The sequence below is a fragment of the Aethalodelphis obliquidens genome, unplaced genomic scaffold, assembly GCF_003676395.1.
Source record: "Aethalodelphis obliquidens isolate GAN/ISIS:26980383/991018 unplaced genomic scaffold, ASM367639v1 scaffold28, whole genome shotgun sequence".
Taxonomy (NCBI): Eukaryota; Metazoa; Chordata; class Mammalia; order Artiodactyla; family Delphinidae; genus Aethalodelphis; species Aethalodelphis obliquidens.
The window spans coordinates 23,505,228-23,527,499 of record NW_020837972.1 but is presented as its reverse complement, the minus strand read 5'-3'; the positions used below and the strand labels follow the sequence as shown (position 1 = coordinate 23,527,499).

General features: G+C 59.2%; 1 protein-coding gene across 1 annotated transcript in view; it reads left to right on the top strand.

Annotated features, from left to right (window-relative positions):
• Positions 1–5,404, top strand: part of GALNT9 (polypeptide N-acetylgalactosaminyltransferase 9) — an 88,964-nt gene extending 83,560 nt beyond the window's left edge. The window contains exons 9-11 of the mRNA XM_027125274.1: positions 375–470; positions 4,160–4,327; positions 5,254–5,404. Of these exons, the coding sequence (XP_026981075.1) occupies positions 375–470; positions 4,160–4,327; positions 5,254–5,400 (411 nt within the window). The 3' untranslated portion in view covers positions 5,401–5,404. The remainder of the gene's footprint in view (positions 1–374; positions 471–4,159; positions 4,328–5,253) is intronic.
• Positions 5,405–22,272: the final 16,868 nt, after the last annotated feature.

Below are 22,272 nucleotides of genomic sequence, written 5' to 3'. Positions count from 1 at the left end.
CCAGAGCCAGGCCTGGTCATCCCTTCCGAGGAGCCCAGCCAGTCCCTCCGCAGCCAGCCCACCGGCCAGGGCACTGTCCCCTCCCTCCTCCCCCCCACCTTTCCCCTCCTTGCCCTCCTCCCCCTCCCTCTTCTCGCCCTCCCCCCTCCCTTCTCCCCCTCCCCCTTTCCCCTCCTCTCCCCCCTCCCCCTCCCCTTCTCGCCCTCCCACTTCCTTTCCTCCCCCCTCCCCCGTCCCTCCTCTTACCCCAGGAGGGCCACCCCTTCCTGCGACCACAGGTCCTGGGCAGGGGACAGGTCGGTAAAGCCCCCTCTGGCCTGCCTCTGCACTTAGCACCCTTGTGACGGGGCCTCTCCTTTGATTTCTGGTCGTAGGTGAGAAACAGCAAAGCCAGCGGCTACTGCTTGGACCAGGGGGCAGAAGACGATGACCGTGCCATCCTGTACCCCTGCCACGGGATGTCCTCCCAGGTAGGGGTGGCGGAGACGTTCCTGAGGGACACAGCCCCAAACACAGGTGGAGGTGGCTCCCGGGGGGCAGAGGCAGGCCTGCCGGGGCATTCTGATGCCGCTGGCTGTGAGCTCAGGCCCTGGGTAAATTAAGAGCAACGGCTTTGCTCTGGGCGAATCACCTGACACCCGTGCCTCAGTTTCCCTATTCATCGAGGGGATGATCACGGTACCTATTTCTCAGGGCTGCCATGTGGACTGAAGTGGAAAATGAGGGTAAATGGTAGCCACAGTGTAGACGTAACCCAGGAAGCCTCACATTAGCCACCAGTTCTTATCAGCTGGAGGGCTTTAAAGACAGCCACTCGGGTGTCCAGACCCCAGGCAGGTGTGTTTCCAGAGGTGGCGGTGCTGCTGTGCTGGACCCCGATGCAGCCTGATGTTTCCAATCCCAAGCGGACCCGCCTTCTGCTTGCAGTGACAATGCTTCTTCTCAGTGGGTGGGATTTAAATTAACCCCCGAAATGACACTCGGCCCCCTTGAAGCTCTCTGAACCTGCTCCCGCTCTGGGACATCCACGGGTGCTGACACAGCTGCGCGGGGGTCCATCGCGGGTGGGAGGTGCCAAGCCTGTGGCGACAGAGAAGACTGTGCTCCCCTGGCACCCCTGCAGCCTCTTCACAGGACCCCTGCTGGCACATGGCCTTGCCTTAAGAGAGCGAAGCAGAATCACCCTTCGAGGTGCAAACGTGGCCTCCCGGGAGAAATCCAGTTTGCTGGGCCCTCAGCTGCAGGAGGGGAATCCTCTGGCCGGTACAGACCTGAGGTGAGAGGCCACGTCTGTGGGGCGTCGCCGGACACACCCTGCTCCTCTTCGACTCCAGGTGGCTGGGTAGACGGTGGTCCTTTCCCAGCGAGCCCTGCTGTGGAGCGAGGCAGCGTGGGGCCAGCCTCGGAGGTGTCTGGGGCAGCGAATCGCGTGGCTGAGTGAGGTGTGGGTGTTCCAAGGACGCCGCGTGACGCCTGGGGGAGCGCCCCCCTCCACCTGCGAGTGGACCCTGGGGCGGCCGGCAGAAGCGGCCTCGCTGCTGGAACCAGGGTGGATGTGGACACAGGTGGACGGGGAGGCCAGTCCACGGGACCGCGCCCCACGGAGAGGTCGGATGGACCCATGTGCCCACCAGGCCGGACACGCCCGTGGTGGTGTCTCCTTTGCAAATGACTTCAGTCGGTGTGGTCTCAGTGGAGGCTGCTGAGGTGTTCACGGGGACAAGCTACATCCCCAAACCCCGATCCCTGGCTGTGTTAGTGTCCTGGGGCCAACTGGGAACCGGTGTAAATGACAGGCGTTTATTCTCTCAGCCCTGGAGACCAGAAATCTGAAATCACGGCCTGGGCAGGGCTGTGCTCCCTCCTGAGGCTCTAGGCCCACCCTTCCCGCCCCGGTGGTCCCACAGCTCTTGTCTGGTGGCCGCATCCCTCCAGGCTCTGCCTCCGTCATCGCGTGGCCTGGGCGGGCCTGTGGCTGAGTCTTCACCCTGCCTTCTCCTTGTGTCTCTGTTTTCTCTGCTTATCAGGATACCAGTCATGTTGGATTAGGGCCGCCCTGACCCAGTATGACCTCATCTTACCTTGAGCACTTCTGCAACGATCCTATTTCCAGATAAGGTCACATTCACAGGTGCCAGTTAGGACTTCAACATGACTTCTGGGGGGAAGCAGTTCAGCCTACAACATAAAGAAAGCCAGTCTCGGACCAAAATCTGCACACGTACAGATGGTTAGTAAACAGTCTTCAGGGAGCAGACACAGACCGGTGCATGGACCCCTCACGATGGGGCCCAGCCCTCTGTCCTCTGGCCACTGCGCTGGCCTGACCAGTGTGAGTGAGAGGGACACGGGGCAGGCGCGTCCACCCCCGTGTGGGCATGGGACCCCTCCTGGGCTGGACTCGACATAGCCTGGGGGTCGTTAGGAGGCCCTTCCTTTAACCTGTCAGGTTTTATTCTGACCACTTTCAAGCTTCCAGAAAAGTAGAAAAGTCTTCAGATGACCAACCACACACTCATGGGGTCGGCAAAGAGCAGCCCGCCGGCCAAAGAAAAGTTTTTACCTTTTTACAGGTTTATGGAGGGAAAAGAAGGGAAAACACGTGCAGCAGTAACCGTGAAGCACACATGCTTGTCCCTGCCCCTCACAGACACGGTTCTCCACCCGATCCTGATACAATGGTGTTCAGATCGGGCCGTATTTGCATCATTTATTTTTTTCTGAGTCATTTTAAAGCACGTTGCAGGCGTCAGGTCCTTTCACCTCAGAGTATTTCAGAACGCATCTCTAAAAGCACACGGCTTCCCCACAAGCCAGCGGCAACGCCTGTGGTCACCGAAGCCCTTCCCAGCCCGGCTCGCTGCCCCGCTCGGCGTCTGGGACAGACCTCCCTGAGCACGGGCCGTGCTGGCTCCCCGGCACTGAGGCTCCCGCTTCCGAGCTCCGCCAGGCCTTACCTCCAAGGCTGAAGCTACAGGTGGCAGGGGCTCCGGCTGGGAGCTTGTGCTGGACATTTCAGGGGCTGCGGACCCCATATTCAAATCTCCGTGGCTTCAGAAAGTTTACAGAGAAGGGACACGAGCATATCTGTGACCACCTGTCCCCAGGCAGAATGGCCCGCAAGGACCACAGTCTTTATTTTACTCACAGATCTGCAGCAGGACCCCCTCTGCACGGCACTGCCCAGGCCACCCGGCAGGCTGGTGAGGCCACGTCTGAGCCGCCGTGAGCTGCCGCTCCGGGGCCTCGGCCCCTCCGCACACGGCCTCCCCCTGCTGCTCAGGCCTCCTCGCCCTGGAGACGTGGGAGGTGCCACGCGCGTTTACGCCCCGCCCCCAGGAGGACGCAGGAGAGAACGTGGGCCCCATGCTAAGCGGGGGTGGCAGAGTCGCAGGGCCGCGCGAACATGCAGGGGAGGTGCTGCGCCACCAGTTTGTACTGGAAACACAGCAGAGGGCGCGCGAGCGCCCACTCTTCTGGGAGAGAAAACGCGAGAAAGGAGAGGAGAGAAGCACTTGACCGACCCCGGCACCTGCTGTGCTCAGCCTGCACTCCACACGCCTGTGGGTTCCCCACGGTGGCCCTGCCCGGCCGGCACTGTCATCATCTCCCGCTCACAGATGAGGAAACCGAGGCACAGAGAGGTGGCGTGACTCGCCCAAAACCACACAGCCGGGGAGCGGAGGAATCTAGAGCACTGGTTTCCTCGTGGGTGCACAGGCGTTACTTAGCTGGTGTTTGGCAAATGACGTGACCTGGAACCATGAACTTGGGGCGGCCTCCGGTTCGAGGGCAGACGGGCGGCCCGGGGCACGTGTGAATTCCTCCTCGTCTGAGGCCGAGGCTCTGGGCCCCATGGAGGGAGGGGTCCGAGCAGAGCTCCGGGGAAGGAGTCCGAGAGCATCCCGCTGGGGGAATTTGTGGAAGAAAGGGGGCTGGGGCCGCAGGGCCACCGGAAGGCATCCCCTGTGGGCTCCCCGCCCACGGCCTCTCAGGCGCCCTGGGGCCGAGGGGGCTCCTTGGGGCCCGGCCCCTCCCCAGCAAGGCTGGCCCCTGACCGGGCTGGGCCTGCCCGCGATGCCCCACCTATTCCCTCCAGGGCCTCGGGTGGCCCCTGTGAGGCCAGCCCCGGCCCACCGCCCGCTCCGCCTCTCCCCAGCTGGTGCGGTACAGCGCCGAGGGCCTGCTGCAGCTGGGCCCCCTGGGCTCCACCGCCTTCCTGCCCGACTCCAAGTGCCTGGTGGATGACGGCAGGGGCCGCACGCCCGCCCTGAGGAAGTGTGAGGACGTGGCCCGGCCAGCGCAGCGGCTGTGGGACTTCACGCAGGTCAGCGGGCTGCTGGGACCCCGGGCCGCCGGACCAGCCTGTGGGGAAGCCGAGGGCAGCGGGGGCTGCAGGGCTCAGGGGCTGGACCAGCTGCTCCCACGTGACCCCCTCACGGACGTTAGGGGACCTGCCAGGGAAGGGCCGGGCTGTTCACAGCCCCGTGGCTGCCTCTTCTGGCCTCCTGGGGAGGGGCTTTAGGCAGAAGGGATGGGGTCTGACTGCCCCGGAAGCCCCGCCCCAGCTGCTGGCCAAGTGGGGCCAGACTGGACTCCCCAGAGATTTGTTGAAATCGACCCAACTCCTCCCATGCAGGAGACCCTGGGACAGATGCGTGCACGGTCCTGTCTGGGGGCTCCCGGTTACAGGAGAGGCTGCAGGGATGAGCTGTCACTGTCTCAAGTGGACCCAACAAGACCAGCGGGTCCCCAGGAGGCCGCGTTTGGAGCCAGGACGCTGAGGGCCAGCGTGCATGGGAGGGACCTGTCTGGAGAAGGATAGAGGACGTACAGGACATGAGCTTGGGGGTCCTTGGGTTTGGGCCAGGGCCCTTGATGTCTGGGGGACCAGAGGGCCTGCAGAGGTGACCGATGGGCAAATCAGACATGCCAGGGGTCAGGGGGACAATGCTGGGGGAGAAGCCCATCTCAGCGGCCCTGGGGTCCACTGTCTTGATCACTCCTGGGACTCCAGGAGAAGGGAGATGGCTGACGGGGGCGGGGGCGAGAGGACAGAGGGATTGGGGGACAGAGGGATGGGGGATAGGGGGTCAGGAGGGACTGAGGGATGGGGGACAGAGGGACTGGGAGAGTCAGGACCCCGAGTCTCAGGTGGCCGTGCAGTGACCCGCTTGGCCTTGGTATCACCCCCACTCCTTGGAAGCTTTTGCGATGGGACCCCCGGGCTGACTGGGTCTCCCTCCCGTGCAGGGCGGTCCCATCGTGAGCAGAGACACAGGCCGGTGCCTGGAGGTGGAGATGTCCAAGGACGCCAACTTTGGGCTCCGGCTGGTGGTGCAGAGGTGCTCAGGGCAGAAGTGGACCATCAGAAACTGGATCAAGCCAGGGCGGCACTGACCCCCAGGCTCACCCTGTGCCCCCGCCCCAGCGCAGACCCCGAGGACCTGGGGCAGGCGTGGGGCCCCTCCCACTCAGCCTACCACTGGAACCCAGAGGGCCCTGGCCGTGCCTGCATCCCCTCGGGGGGGGGGGACCTATTCTCAGCTGCCGGCGGGCCCTGGGGACATGGGGACATGGGGACCTCTCCCCCTCCAGGAGCGCGGACCCCCCGCAGCTGGCGGCTCTGCCTGAGCGCGTCAGCTGACCGCCAACTCCAGACCTGAATCACGTGCCTTTTCTACGGTATTCCTGTCGAGCCGCCAGTGGCCACCTCCTTGCATGTGCTGAAGCTCCCGTCCATCCCCCAGGCAGCAATAGCCCCCTGTGAACTCCGAGCTCCTGACCTCTCCACCCTTTGGCGGGGCTGCCCCGGTGACCACCTCCATCTAAACCGAGCGGAGCTAGGCTCTCCCTGGCTGGTGAGGGGGGATGGGGACAGCAGCTGCCGTGGCCTCAAAGACAACCCCCGGCAGTGCTTGTGCGAGGAGACTGATGTGACTGCTTCAGTCCAGTAAAGAGTGATTAAACCGTACAGACCTGATGTCTCGCCCACAGGAGCCAGAGCTGGTCGGCCATCCAGGGAGGAACCCTGTTCTAGCGGCTCACCCGGGGCCAGGCACCTCTTGTGTTGCTCTAAGGCAGGGGTCAGCAAACGATGACCCGCGGCCCCTCGCCTATTTTTATAAATAAAGTTTTATTGGCACACGGCCACACCCCTCGGTTTATGTACTGTCCACAGCGGCTTTCACACTCCAGGGCTGGAGCTGAGAAGCAGCACACCCCCACCAGGGCTGTCCCAGAGCCTCCAGGAGGTCCTCTCAAGATTGCACTTAAAATTGCAGGACAGGGCTTCCCTGGTGGCTCAGTGGTTGAGAGTCCGCCTGCCGATACAGGGGACACGGGTTCGTGCCCCGGTCCAGGAAGATCCCACATGCCGTGGAGCAGCTGGGCCCGGGAGCCACGGCCACTGAGCCTGCGCGTCCGGAGCCTGTGCTCCACAATGGGAGAGGCCACGACAGTGAGAAGCCCGCATACCGCAAAAAAAAAAAAAAAATTGCAGGACAAAAAGTTCTGCCTGTCCCTTTCCCCCATCAGGTCCAGTGCCAAGCTAGCTTCTTCCCAATCCTAGCTGCTTCCTCCTGCCTCCTGTCTGATGGTGGAAGGCCTCAGCTGTGCCACGGTGAGGGGCCCCAGGGCTTGGCTCACCCAGCCATGGAAATGAACAGTAGATGGGATGCCAAGCTCCCGAAAGCCAACCCACCTAGCTCCCCCCACCCCATGCACAGGGTCTCCTGGCCCCTTTGGTGGTCTCCCAGGGACAGAAATTGTGGGCACCATCAGTAACTTCCAAGTTTCTCCCCATTCGTATAGAGTAACCCGGAAAGCAGGCTGGCAGGGTTTCCAGACATCAGGGCTTCAAGCTGGGGGGCTTGAAGATCCTACCTGTTCTCACTGTGCTGTGGCCAGGCAACCCATCCTTCCAGAAGACGGGGAGCCAGTCCATCCCCCACACCTCCCGGGCTCCCCCCTCTTGCTCCCTGCCTCTCAGTCATTAATCCCATAGTGCCTGTTTCTGGGAGAGGAAAAGTCCCTTCTGGTAGTGCCAGGGATCTTATCTCTCGTGGGGGAATTTTCCCCAAAGAAGAGATGAAAATTTTCCTGGAAGATATGAAAGAAGCAGAAGTGTTTCTGAACCAAACTTGGGTCCGGCCGCCTGCGCACAGCAAAGCTGATCTACTGACGCGGGTTTGTGGTGAAGGGAAGGGCAGCGTTTCCTGCAGGGAGCGAGCAAGGAGTCCGGGTAGATAGTGCTCAAAAGCCCCGCACTCCCTGAGGGCTTTCAGGGGAAGGAAGAGACAGGGTGAGGGAGGAGGTTTCCAGGTGCATGGCCACCTTGTGGACATTCTTCTGATTGGTTGGTGGTGAGGTAATCGGGAGTCAACACCATCAACTTTCTGGTTCCCGCCGGTCTGGGGTCTACGTGCTTGTGGGCAGCATAGAGTTAACTTCCTCCACCTGGTGGGGGTCTCGGTATCCGCAGAACAGCTCAAGGACACGGCTCAGCATAGTATCTGCAGCCCTTGAGGAGGAACTAAAGGTCCTTGACTTTGTTTAATGACTAAACTATTACAGTCTTGCTTGACTATTTTCCTTTCTTTTTGCATTTTCTCATTTCTCTGATTAAATTTATTCTTTGAAACTTGGGGAAGGCCTAGGAGGCTAAGTTTTTCTGCACACAAGAGGCAGGCGGAGGCCATGGCAGGGGCAGGGGGTCTGTCCCAAGAAGGCCACACAGGGTTCTGCTCAGTTACAGAAGCGAACTCTGGGTCTCTGGGGAGAGTGAGGGCTCTGGCCTTCCCTCGGAGTCTGAGGGGGCGTGTTGGTGATGCATCCATGGCCCCCCTGCCCTGGGGTGAAGTAATGAATCTACACTTCACTGTCCTCCATCCCGAGCCCAGTGGCACGTGCCCCTCCCCCCGTGCCCTGCCCACCGGGCACCCTCTTCTGCTTCTCCTTCCTTGGGGATCCTGACCCCATTCCTCCAATTCCTTGCTTCCTGCTGCTGGGAGAGCTCTGAAGTGTCCCAATTTCTCCATTCTCAGCAGAGAATTCCACCAGCTCTAACCCAAGTCCCCCAAACCCTCTCTCTATTCCAGATTTTCCCCCAAATTTAAGACGATGATGGAGGCAATAAAACTGGCCGTGAGTGAAGCCTTAAAAGCCAGTCTCTAGCCAAGGACTGGTCTGCAGGAATACAGAAGTTTCTTAAGTGAAATTATGACAGGTAGCGGCCATTAGCACGCAGAGTGCATTGCCTGTGGTTTAAAATAGGAAATATCACAGGCTCGAACTTTTAAACCTCACTTGTGGTACAGTTCATTGGGCAAATTGACACTCCCATCAGAGTCGGCTGGTTTGCAGCCCACACAGGATCCCATGAAATGCTGACACTTGGAAACTTGCTTCTCAAGGTCTTGACAAACCTCTCACCCCCTTGAAGGGGGTGAGTTCCCGTGTTTTGAAACCCTGCGTGTTCTGTCAGGGTCCTGTCTGGCACCAGGACACGTGAGGACAAAGGTGCTGAGCTGGGTCCACGGGCAGCGGGACTGTCAGTCAGCCCATCGCGGCCCAGCGCCGTCCACGGTCTCCTAGCGGGAGGCAGCCGTCTATCGGACCCGAGTGGCCTTCATCCTAATACGTGGCCCTGGAGCACGCTTATGTCTATTCCCTGCAGTCCTTACCTGCCTCATGAGCAGGTGTATCCCTCGTGAGGATCGCCCTTTTCTAGAAGAACCGCCCAAGAATCCTGGGGGTAACTCCATGCAAAGAGTCCCCACCCAAACGTCAGCTGGAAAGAGAGTTGAAGGTGGACCATGGTTTCCATGCTGCTGTGTGTGGGGCAGCCACTTGGTGGTGCCCCTGGGAAGGGTACCTGCAGTTTTGTGGTCAACACTTGGCCATGGCTGGTGGGACGTCCCTGCTGGTCGAGACCCCTGCCTGCACCCCAGGAGTGCCTCTGTCTGGGGCCAAGTTCACAGAGCTTTCTAATTCATGGTGACATGCACATTCATTGACCCCCGCCTCTGTAATCCTGGGTTCAGAATAACCACTAACGCCATCCACGGACGGTACTGAAGCCATCCCGGCCCCCTAAACCATTTGGCCCTCCTGTTCATACTTCCTTTACCTTAGGGACAGTGTTTCTTCTTTGTCTTGTTTTCCAACCGCTGGCCCATGGCTGAGGCCACCCCTACTGTACCAGCCTGCATCCCATCTGTCAGACAAAGGGAATTTGAGACCAGGGATTGATCACACAAGTTACGGAAGGGCTGAGGCATCCCAGGGACTCATCTTCCATCGGCTGAAGGGACCTGGAGGGGGTGGTGTAACTAGAGCCAGGAGCCACAGCCAGAAGGACGGATGGACGAGACACGGCACTTCCAGAAAGAACCCTAAAGCCAGAGATGGGGAGGGAAACACCCTGGTTTCTCCCCACCCTCCAATTTTCCAACATATCCTTTTGGCTGACGCCATCTGGAGCCGAAGGACAAGAAATGTGGGACACAGAACGCTCTGCTTTGCAGGGAGAGCCATAGAGCAGGAGGCGGGTCTGAGCGCAGACCCGGGGGTGGCGGCCACAGCTCGTCTCAGCTGGACTGGACTCCTGACTCGGACGGGTTGAAGCCGGGCCAGAGGGTCCCCCTGCCCTGCAGAGGGCCCAGGACGCCCTCCCCCCTCGCGGGGCCCGGGCTGAGAGGCACCCACGATGAAATCAGGCCTGCTGTGTCCCCCACAGCAGCACCTGAAGCTGGACCACTCCAGCTGGCAAGAGCCAGTTTTGAAATTTTCAGGAATTTTGTGCACCAGTTGTGAACGAGAGCTATTACTAAAAATAAACCGCATGCACTTACAATTCAATTATACTAAAAGCAAAGGTAATAAATACTCAAAGCTCACCACTTCCTGGTGATTTACTCTAGTTGAGATTATTTGCGTTTATGTATCTGTGTGGTGAGGACGGTGGCGAGCTCCTGTTCTCAACTCCACGCTTTACAGAGCAGGTCAGACGAGGATAAGCAACAGGTAAACTGCGTGTTGGATGGTGGTAAGCGCTGAGGAGAGAAGCGAAGCACCACAGAAGAGGGAGAGGCTGGTGTGCAACCCTTAGAGAGACATCAGGGGAAACCCCAGGAGAAGGTGCCGCTTGAGCAAAGACCAGCGAGGACAGCCCGTGCAAATGCCCTGGGGCAGCAGCAACCAGAGAGCAAGTGCCCTGGGCTGGGGCAGGCGAGGGCAGAGGAGTGGAGGTGGTCAGAGCAGGGCAGCCTGTAGCCTTGCAGACCCTCGGGGAGTGCCTCCAGCTGGGATGTGGGGTCATTGGAGGTCGGGCGGGGCAGCGTCACTGTCTGTGGCGGCGGAGACCGTGAGGACCAGACGAGGGGGTGAGAGAGGAGAAGCGGCCTCTCCTCCAATTCAGATATCTGGGCTCAGGATGGGCGGAGTTGCCATCAACCAAGACAGGGGTCTGGGGAAGGGGAAGGTGGGGGAAGGGCACAGGTGCATGGGGGCCGGTGCCCCTCGGACAGCTCACCGAGGGCGCCGATGGAGTCTGAGCCTGGGGGAGAGGTCTGGGCTGGGATCAGGGCTGCTTCAAGACATCAGACTAGGTGAGATCACCGAGGAGTGAGTGTGGCCAGGGAGGAGAAGCCAGGAAGGGCTCCAGTGTAGAGGCCTCGGAGACAAGGAAGCCCTGGGGAAGGAGAGCCCGTTTGCTGGGGCCGCCAGACAAAGTGCCACGAAGTCGGCACCTCCAGCAACAGACACGCATGTCTCCAGTTCTGGAAGCTGGAAGTCTGAGATCAAGGTGTGCCTCCTGAGGCCGTGCAAGGGGGTCTGTCCCTGCCCCTCCCCCAGGTCCTGGCCGTCCGCTGGCAGCACCCCTCGGCTTGTAGAAGCATCAGCCCATCCCTACCTCTGCTGCACGTGATGTTCTCCCTGTGTGCGTGTCTGAGTCCAAATTTCCCCTTTTATAAGGACATCAGTCCTGTTGGATCAGGGCCCACACCTTAAGGGCCTCATTTTAACTCAATCACCTCGGTAAAGATTTCGTCTCCAGATAAGGTCACAGCCTGAGGACCTGGGGGTTAGGGCTTCATGGTTTTGGGGGGACACATTTCAGCCCACAGCAGGGCAGCTTAGATACTGAGACCAATGAAGAAAGCACGTCGCAGGGGAGAGCCAGAGCTTGTGTGCCCGTAGATGGCGTGAGAGGAGACCTGAAAGGACTGCCAGACAATAGAAGAGCTTCATAAAACACTGCCCATCACCGTTTGGAGAAAAGCACCGCACACAGAGCTCCTGGCATGAGTGCAGCCCTTGTGCAGCCCCGAGGGAGGCCCTGGCCTGGAAGAAGAAAGGGGACGAGGGGCCCCCCAGCACCTACCCCGTCCTGGGGTCCCTGGTCCAACCACAGGCACAGAGGGCCCATCGCTGTGCTCTCAGCCTCCTGGGCGTTCTCTCGGGGATAGACCTCAGCCCCAGACACACTCACTAAGGGTCAGCACGGTGCCCCCTGGCATCCCCACAGTGCCCCCCTCCCTGCTCAGAAGGACCCCAGCTGCATTTAATATTTACCTGAGGTCCCTAATCATATTTGAACGAGGAGCTGGGCAAATCGTGTGGTCAGTCCAGCCACACGCCCGCCGCCCCCCGGAGCCTGTCCTGAGACCCCTTTCAATGGTGACTGGAGGGAAATACCTCTTGCCTGGGCCATTCATTCATTTATTCACTCGCTCACTTATTCAGCGAGGGTGTTCTGAGCACACTGGCTGGGAGTGGGGAGCCTTGGGGAGTGAACGCCGGGGAAGCAAAGATGCCAGGAGCCCCCAGCCCCATGGCAGGGCCCCCAGAGTCGGGGAGAGGGTCCCAGCCCTGCCTCTCCAGGGCCTCCCCGGAGAGGTGAATTACGAGCACGCTCTCAACAAAGGTGTCCAAAGAACTTTACTCATGACGAGAGCCTGGAGCTCGTTTGAGATGTAGCTGAGATTTTAGGAGCCTGCAGCCCCGAGCACGGCTGGTGGCCCGCTGGCAGGCCCTGCGTTAGCCCCTCCTGTGCTGGCCTCGGGCGAAGCCCCGCTGCTCCGTGGGTCTCTGTTATTTTAAGCCCAAAGAGCTGCTGTGTTCTGGAGTCACCAAAGCCTCCAAAAGGAACTAAAAGAATCCCCATCAGAGTGGCTTCCGCGTGGCCCCCAGCTGATCCATGGCTCTCCCCTACCGGGTGACCAGGACGCTGCCCCTGTCATCCCCATCACAGCATCCCGAAGCCTTGCCGTTTGCCTGGGAGGGGACCCTAGGGCATCCCTGAGGCTTGGAAAAGGGAACATCCTCCCCTTCCTGGACCCAGACCGTCACACCCCCTTCTGCTTCAAAATGCTGCTGCTTCCAGCCGCAGCGCGGGGTGGGTCTCCCACCAGCGTCGCTTAAAGGAAGACGATATCTCTGCACAGCGACAGCAGGAGCAAAGTCGATAAACTGTCTTTGACAAATGTCTTCCGCGTCTGGCAGCAGAGGATTAAAAATGAGGACATCAACTGCCCCAAGCCCACGAACCACTTCAGGCAGAGGCTCCCAGCCCTGCCTCTCCCGGGCAGGTGGGGACAGCCAGGGACGCTGTTTGTCCTGGGGCTCCGAGCAGATGGCGGAGAAAAGACCCCCAGAGCCCAGGAAATGTCCTCCAACAGCTTTGAGAAAGCATGGGGGCCCCTGCAGAGAAAGGGGCTACTCAGAGCCACCAGTAGGCTCAGGGACCAGGGTCTCCTGGCACCCTGTGCAGCTGGGACCCCCAAAGACACAAGATAGGTCTCCTGGACAGTAAAGAATCGTGCTGCCTTGGGCACGGGGGAGCGGAGCCCGAGAGAACTCTGCCAGCCCCGAGGCCTGGAGGGGAGCATAAAATGGGACCACAGCGCTGACTGCCAACCACCATCACTCCCAGGGGGGCCGAGGGCATCAGGAGGCACATCCCAGGTGCCCCCACCAGGACCCCCCCGCCAGGCTGCCCAGGCCTTCAGGATAGCGCCCCCCACCCCGGCGTGGGTCTGTGCCCCTTTTCCCAGCTCCTGAGGACACCATCCGTGGATGAAGACGCACCCCGGACGGCCCCATTTCCACTTAGGGTCACGAGGACGCTGCGAAAGCAGGCGTCAGTGATGAGGAGCTAAATACGTCTTGGGGCGGCAGTGGGGAGGGGGACACGGTCCACACGTCTATGGAAGACAGAGCAGCCTGGCAGGCTGGCCCCGTGCCTGGGGGGCACAGAGGCCGGGTGCGCTCTCAGAGGTAACGATGGCGGACAAGCGCCCCCAACCCCCGGCTCACCCACCCTGAGGGCTGTCCTCCCCCGGGCCTGCGTGAGGTACACGCCCCGACGCTGCCGAGCCTGGGCCTCGAGCAGACGGGCTGTCCTGGCAGAACGGGAGGAGGCCTGGAGCGCCGGCCTTGGAGACCAACAGCACCGTCTGGCCCCGGGGAGGCGAGACCCCCGGCAGAGTGAGAAACAGAGGGGCCAGGCCGGGGGCCACATCCCAGCCCAGTGACAGGAAGCCGGGTCAGGTGGGTGGACACTGGAAGCTCGGCTCCCCGGGTAGAAGGGCTGAGCCGCGCTGGGGGTTGCAGTGAGCGTGCGGGGGGCCGTGTGAGGCGGGAGGCCCCGTGGACGCCCACCCTGGAGCCCGGCTCCCCTCCCTTCCAAGAGCCTCCTACAGACTGGAGGGAGTCACCGCCAGACCGAAGCCAGAAACTGTCCTTGGGGACCGGGACTCACCCTGACTCTCGGGCTTGGCTCTCCTTTGCCCAAGGGTCCCAAGCCCGTGGCGTGTCCAGACCCTCAGGAGCGTCCCGGGTCCCCTGCCCTGTGCAGTGGGTCGAGGATGGAAGCCGTCCTGGCAGGGGCAGCACAGGGACAGAAGGGGGGCCACCACCAGCTCCCGAGTCGAATTTGGCTCAGAAAATACACGCTGCAGAAGCATCAAAGGGGCACAGAGTTGGGCCCAAGCCCGCAGGGGCCCACGGGGTGCAGAGGGAAGCTCCACAGCCGCCGGTGCTCCCTGGGCAACGTAGGCGACAGCGATGCCTTCCTGGGACGTGGGCAGGCCAGGGAGGAGGTCACTTCCTGTGCTGGGATCGGCAGTGCCCCCGAGATGGCGTCCACCTGGAACCTCAGAAGGTGACCTTATTTGGGACTAGGGTCTTCGTGGAGGTAATTGATTAGGAAGAGCTCAGCCAGGAGTAGGTGGGCCCTAATCCAATGACGGGGTCCTTAGAAGAAGAGACTAGACACAGAGAAGGCGGCCATGTAAAGACAGAGCCAGAGATCGGAGTGACGCAGCCACACGGCCAGGAGGTCAAGCACGCCGGCAGCACCCGGAGAGGGAGAGAGGCCTGGACCAGTGTCTCCCTCTGACACCATGAGGAAGCAGCCCGGCCGATACCTGGGGCCCAGAGTCCTGCTGTTTTAAGCCAGGATGTCTGTGGTCACTTGGTACGGTCGCCCAGACACAGATACACTCCTTTAGCCATAACTCCCGTCTCAGAGATGCGTGCGGCACTGTGCTCGCCACCCATGGCACCTAAAGGACAGAGCCGGGACCCGCAGCCTGGGCGCTCAGCTGACGTCTTTGTATCCCGGACGCTCCCCACTCCCCGCCGGCATCTCGGGCGGCTGGACCAGCACGCGTCCACCGCCTCCAGGGTCTGCAGAGCACAAGTCAGATCTCCCAGGCCTGGTGGCCGAGGATGTGTCCACGTGGAGGCTGCACGAGGATGAGGCCACCCGGGCTGACAAAAGACGTGAGATTATAGAGGAGACCAGTTCTGCTGGGATCCAGCCAGCTGGCAAAGTATTCAAAGCAAACGCAAGGGCTTTCCTGGTGGCGCAGTGGTTGAGAGTCCGCCTGCCGATGCAGGGGACGCGGGCTCGTGCCCCGGTCCGGGAAGATCCCACATGCCGCGGAGCGGCTGGGCCCGTGAGCCATGGCCGCTGAGCCTGCGCGTCCGGAGCCTGTGCTCCGCAACGGGAGAGGCCGCGGCAGTGGGAGGCCCGCGTACCGCAATAATAATAATAATAATAATACAAACACACACAAGTGTGACAGAATCGGCTGTTTAGCTGAGCTTCAGGTACGAAGCTGCGGCCGCAGGTGTGAGGGCGCCTCAGGATCCCAGCCGCGATGAGGCGGGAGATTTCTTCAGCGACGGCAACGATGCAGATTGAAACTCTGAGATTTCCACTGACGACATCGCCATCCACATGCTCCCAATAAAACCGAGGTTTGCCGCCGTGCAGCCACCCGTGTCATTCACAGATTCTGTATTTGTGATGTACCTGCCTGTTAAGTCTCCCTGTGACCCCCAACATCAAGAGTTGGGCGCTTTCGTGGGTGCTGAGAACGTGGCAGAACAGGAGACACGTGACTGGCCCGACACGCGTGTTCCCCGCGGGGGCGGAGCCAGGTGACGCTGTCTTGTGTCAGCTCTGGGGCTGTGAGCAAGTGCCCTTTGCATCTGTTTAGGGTTTTGCATTGTTGTGTTTGTCGGTGGTTTTGCTGTTTAAAATGGCGCCAAGTTCAGAGCGGAAGCGTCATCCAGTGTCCTGAGGACAAGAAAGATGCGTGCGAGACGGGCTTGGTTCCGGCGTGACCACAGCGCTGGGACGTGACACGGAGAAGACGCGTGTGAGACGGGCTCGGTTCCGGCGTGACCACAGCCTGTGGGCCCGAGGTCCACACTATGAGTCAACAACGTAGATTAAATGAGGTGTCTTTAAACAGAAACACATCGAATAACGTCGTCTATTGATCGGTTGACAAAATATCGTGCCCAGAGGCTCACAGGACCCTGACTAACCTCGCATTTTCCCTGGAGCAGGTTTGGTAACCACTAATTCCGCGTTCATAGCGCGGGACTCCTGCAGGTGATGAGAATCGAGCGTGTTTAGAACTGAAGGAAACACTGCTTTCCATTTAGAAGTTAGCGAGGACGAAGACGTGGTTTCTCCCCCGCATGGTCACAGGCCCTGGGAACGGCTGCCGCGTGCTGGCACTGTCACCTCCCGCGACGGGCTGGCCCTCGTCTGGCTCCTGTCACGCCCTGTGCGGCACTCGGGCCCGGGGGAAGGGGATGAAGAGCCCCTCGAACTGGCTGAGATGCGTGTCCCACCTCTGAGGAGAGGCTTCCGGCACACAGAGGTGTTTAGAGCAGCCAAGTTCCGTTCCTCGGGCGCCCGGACCCGGGCGGCGCAGTCAGGCTCGGACGCCCTCACGTGCGTTGGGCTCCGGGAAGCAGGAGGCGGGACCAGCGCCGGCGCTCGGGGTCTGAGCAGAGGGCGGCCAAGGGCTGTGCGCTGGAGATAGCGCCGATGGGCGTGAGCCCCCCGAACCGCTGGGCCCCAGGAGAGCCACAGCCACGTGGACGGACAGGGACCTGCAGGGCCTGGTACAGCAGCGCTGCTCCCTCTTCTTGATGAGAACTGCTTCCCAGGCCAAAGTCAATTAAACTGACAGCCTTGATAAGCCGCAGGGGTAACCGCTCAGGGATAAATAAGAGGAGATGCCTTGTTTGTTATTCCTTGTTGTTCTTTTAAGCACCCGATAGACATTTTAAATTAAATCAAATGGCTTATCTGGGCTAATGCAGAAGGACGGGGTGATCGACTCGGTGATGGGCCATCGTGTTCTCGCCCTGCAAACATCACTCATCTCGCGCGAGCTTCCCAGTGATGACTGACAAAGCCAGTGTTGTTTTCTCCCTGCAGGTTACAGTTGAGTGGGCTCCAGTGGTCCCTTCTGACCTCAGACCCCACCTTCATGGGGCGTCCAGGGCGGGGTGCCCACAGAAACAGGAACATCCTCGCGGCGGGCTCGCTCCTCTTTCTGGGCAGGGCTGTGGGGCTGCAGGAGGGAAGGCCCCGTGCCCACCATCAGGACCACACGGCGGCCTGGCGGCCCCTCGTCCGCCCCTCCTCCCACAAGTGCAGCCAGAAACTCAGGACATTCCGGAGAGAGACCCTGGCAGGTGCAGAGAAGGGCAGGCTGGCTTCGGGCCTCGGGCCTGAGGAGTCACAGGTGAGGAGGGCTGCTGAAACTCGGCGTCCGTGCACCGGTGCCGAATAGGAACGCGGAGACAGAGTTCCGGGTGAAGGAGAAAAGAAATAGCTTTATTGCTTTGCCAGGCAAAGGGGGCCACTGCGGGCTCCTGCCCTAGAGACTGTGTGTCCCGACCTGGAGGGGGTCATGAGGAGTTTTATAGCAATGGTTCAAAGAGGAGGGCGTGGTCAGCCCATGGACCTTCTTCTGATTGGCTGGCGGTGAGGTAATCGGGGGTCGGCACCATTGACCTTCAGGTTCCAGCCTGTCTGGGGTCTGCGTGCTTGTGGGCAGCAGACAGTTAACTTCTCCCACCTGGCGGGGGTCTCAGTATCTGCAGAGCAGCTCAAGGACACGGCTCAGCATAGTATCTGCAGCCCTTGAGGAGGAACTAAAGGTCCTTGGCTTTGTTTAATGGCTGAAAATATTATTCTTTTGTCTCACTTGACTGTTTTCCTTTCTTTCTGCATTTTCTCACTTCTCTGATTAAATTTGTTCTTTGACTAAAGTCTTTTCTACAGACCGCGGGCAGGCGGAGGACGCAGGTAGGGTCTATTCTGGGAAGGCCTCACAGGGTCCTGCTCGGTGACAGGAGTGTCTTTCTTCTTGCCGCGTCAACCCACACTGACTGGGAGCCTCAGAAGCCAGCGACTCAGAAACCACGATGCGCCCAGCAAACACAGCCTGCTCTTTGCCAAAGGACCAGGAAAGGGGCAGCTAGCGGGACAGAAGACTCCCCAACCCGACTGCTCTCCTCTACCCAAATGCCATGCAAGGTCTGGGCCTCACGCCCTCGCACGCTGGCCAGGGCCCGACCGTAGGGTCAGCGGAGGCCACGTGGGGAGCCAGGCCCTCTGCCCCCACCTGCTCCTGCCAGGGCCCTCTGCACCCAGGCCAGCGGGAAGTGGGATCCCCCCGATGGAGACGGAAACGAAACATCAAATGTGGGGGGCATTTGGGACGTGCAGCCCCCAACGCTCACAGGAAAGAGAAACGTATCAGACCCATCATCCAGGCTTCCAGCCCAAGAAGCAAGCCGGCAGCAGAGAGAATAAACAGCAGAAGCCAGTGACCCCGAAAAAGGAAGACGGGACGTCACGGTGCTGGTTCCGGGAAGAGATCAGGACAGACCGTCACGGTGCTGGTTCCCGGAAGAGATCAGGACAGACCGTCACGGTGCTGGTTCCGGGAAGAGATCAGTGAAGTGGACAAACCTCTAGTGAGAATGACGGAAAGAAAAGGTGAAGACAATCACCAGAATCAGGAATGCAGCCAAGACACCACTACCAACCCTACAGACGCTGAGAGAATCAGGGGCGCAGGGACAGCTTGGACACACGCAGGCTCCCCTTGGGACCTGGCCCCACGATGTCCTGCTCTCTCTTCTGACCATTTTCTGCTGGCCAGCCTCCTGGTCAGTGTCGTGGAAGGGACAGTCTTCCCACGAGGGGCCAGCGATGTCATCTGTCCCCTGGCGTTCTCCAGTCCTGACACCCCGAGCTGAAGGTGCACTCTCACATGAGGCCTGATGCTCGATCAAGCCCCAGACCCCTGGCGGGCTCCTGAAAGCAGACGTGAGGCCACTCCCAGAGCCTCTGACTCAGCAGATCTGGGCGGCCCTGGGAATTTGCACTTCTGACAAGTTCTCAGTGGACGCTGGTACTATGGGCCCAGGGTCCCCACCTGGACAACCTCTGACGAGATGAAAGCTGGCAATAGGATGTAGGTTCAAGGAGGATGGAGTCACGTCTCTTAGATGCCTCCGTGGAGGATGGAAACTTGCACACGTGTGGGAACAGAGAGCAGATAGCGACGGCAGTGCTCACAGGGGGCACCTGGGAGCTCTCGCTGTGCACAGCACTTTCATACCTTGGTTCTTTCATCTTCACAAAGAGCCTGTGAGGGAGATGCCATATTAACTCCCATCTTGCAGACAGGGAAAGTGCAGTAGAGAGAGGCTCGGTAAATTGCCTGAAGTCACACTGCCAACAAGCGGTTTTAATAGTCAGGGCTCTCCAGAGAAGTCGAACCAATACGATAGATGGATGGATGGATGGGTAGATGATAGACAGATGATAAACGGGTAGATAGACAGATTAGACAATAGATAGACGGTAGGTAGATAGATGATAGATAGATAGATAGATGATAGATAGATGATAGATAGATGATAGATGGTAGGTAGATAGATGGTAGGTAGATAGATGATAGATAGATAGATGATAGATAGATGGTAGGTAGATAGATGATAGATGGTAGGTAGATAGATGATAGATAGATGGTAGGTAGATAGATGATAGATAGATAGATAGATGATAGATAGATGGATAAGCAGATAGAAGAGACTTATGAGGGACTGGCACAATGGAAGCTGAGGAGTCCCAGGACCTGCAAGCTGGAGGCCTAGGAAAGCACGTGTCGTTCAGTCCAAGTCCCGAGGCTGAACTGAAGTCGGCGGAGCCACTGGCGGGGTCAGGAGAACATGGCTGTCCCAGCTCATGCAGAAAAAGCAAATTAGCCCTTGTTCTCCCTTTTTGCTCTACTCAGCCCTTCCGTGGACTGGATGATGCGCCCCCGCCACTGGAGAAGGTGGATCTCTTTATCCACTGATTCAAGGGAACACCCTCACAGGCCCTCCCAGAAGTAGCGCGTTACCAGCTCCCTGGGCGTCCCTGTGGCCCGGCTGAGGGGACACCTAAAACCAGCCATCTCAGGGGTCAAGCTGAGCTTCCTTAGAGCCTACACTTCCAGGACGACAAGAGGCACGTCCTGATCAGCGTTTGGACACCCGATTCCCTGCTGAAAGCGGGCAGAGGGGGCCGAGGGCGGGAAGGCCCAGACACATGGTGGTGTTCTCCTCGGAGCCCCCCAGCCTCAGCCCCTGAGACAAGAGGGCTGCTCGAGGCGCTGGCAACCCTGAGCCGGCGGGCCCGAGGAGGGAAGTGGGGCGACGCAGAAGCTGCAGAGATCGCTTCGTCCGACATACACTCTGCCCAGAGGAGCCCTCCCGGATGGCGAGAGAGAGCTCCTGGGGACGGAGAAATTAATGTTATGGAGAAACAAATGAGAAGTGCTGAGGGGATAAACCTTACATCTCCGGGGACGTCTGCTGGGGACAGGCGTCTGTTCTCAGCCTGGGTGGGACGCCCGGGTCATCAGGCAAAGCCAGGACACCCAGGCCGGCGGAGGGGCCTCCTGAAGGCGGGGGACAGGGGCCCTGTGCGAGCCCTCTGCACCAGCTGGGCTGGCAGGCTCCCTGTGGACGGGAGGCCCAGAGCCGGGGTCAGGCTGGCTCAGCCCCTGCGAGAGGCACAGGCTGCAAGTGGGACCCACGAGGAGTCCAGAGGCGAGTTGAAGGAGAGAGTCACGTCTTAGATTTGCTTTTCTGCTCTATCTATAACAAGAAAATAATATTCCGCCACTTCTCATAAGTATAATTGTGGTTATAATTAATATCTATAGTGATTATATTAATAATTTCATTTAATTGTTAGTATAAATAATAGAAATTATTTAAATAATGATTTATTATTAATTACATAGTGATTACAACTAAAACTATACAATTTATAATAATTAGTATCTATTAATTATATAGTTATAATTAATGATTATATAGTAATATAATTAATAACTATGTTACTCATTTAAAATAATTGAGTTATACTTAGTTATAATTATAATTTCTATAGTTATTCTATAATAGGATAATATTCTATGTCAAGAACTGATTATTTCTTTGTGTTTTTAAAAAATATTTATTTATATTATTTGGCCGCGCTGCGTCTTACTTGCGGCATGCAGGATCTGCGTTGCCACGTGCAGGATCCTTTAGCTGCGGCAGGCATGTGGGATCTAGTTCCCTGACTGGGGACAGAACCCTGGGCCCCTGCATTGGGAGCACAGAGTCTTAACCACTGGACCCCCAGAGAAGTCCCGAAACGATTATCTCTTAAATCACGGATGGGTTGAGTGAGGGCCCAGGGGTCTCTGCTGGGCTGAAGGGACCTCAAAAGCCACCTTTGGGCCCATGGGCAGCTGTGCATCAGCTGGGCCGCCTGCTGGGCAGGGGTCCAGGCAACCCATCCTGGGTCCCTGACTGGCGCCCACCTGCGATTCCATGCAGGGCCCAACTCGTCCCAGGAAAGCTCAGGCCTGCGGGAGGGAGCGACGACACCCTCTGGGAGAGCCACGCCCCTGCCAGGGGAGACGGGCAGCAGGACCCTCCAGACCCGAGAGCCCACCTTGCTCCTCAAAGGCAGACCTGAAAGCCTCGGGTCTGGCTCGGGGGCCCTGACCCCACCCTTACCACTCGGCTGCCCGCCCCCCACCTGCAGCCAGACGTGTCCAGTCCTCTCCGTCCGCAGCCCCCTCAGGACGTGCTCTCATTTAATTCTGGGTCCACCCCGCAAGGGAAGCGTAAGGGCTTTAGGAAACGCTGTGCGTCTTACAGTAAGAGCAGGTCTACGTCTGCCCCACTGCAGTCAGTAGGCAAAGCGATGCCTCTTAACAGACTCTGCACCGCAACTTCAGATGCCACCCGAGACAGGCCCCATGGCAGCGCCCAGAGGCCCCCTGCTAGCCCGGGGCGGGGGGCCCCCAGCACGCTGGCGCCTCTAAACCACTGCTGCTCGCGCTGGGGGCCTGTGTGAGAATGAGGCCACCCCACCCTTGGAGCTTCCAAGCCACGCGAGGCCAGAATTTGCATTTTTTCTTGGTTTTTAGGGCAAAAGATATTTTAATACATATAACGAAGAACCACAGCCAAATGTGTGTAAAGAACATCTACAAACCAACAAAGTTAAACAGAAAAGCAGGCAGAGGCTGCTCGACCAGACTTCCCAGCACCAAAGACACGCGAAGAGTATAGCTCTCACGCTAAGAGTTCTTACCACAATAAAAAGTGCTTTAAAGTACTCACACTAATACTAGTAATCGGCGTTTCTAGCAAGTTCCCAGGTGCTGCTGGCGCGGCTCCAGGGACCCCACTTTGAGAACCAGGGGTGGGAAGCAGTCCCCGCTCCCTGAGAAGCTCGGGTGTGGCCTCGAGCCCAGGAAGACACTCCTCTTGTTACTGGGACCTCATTACCACGAGCGTAAAGGTGAGTTTATCAGACGTTCACTGTGAGACGCGTCATCACGGTCTGGGCAACTTCTGTTGACTTCACTCTTCTGCACCTCCCCCCCC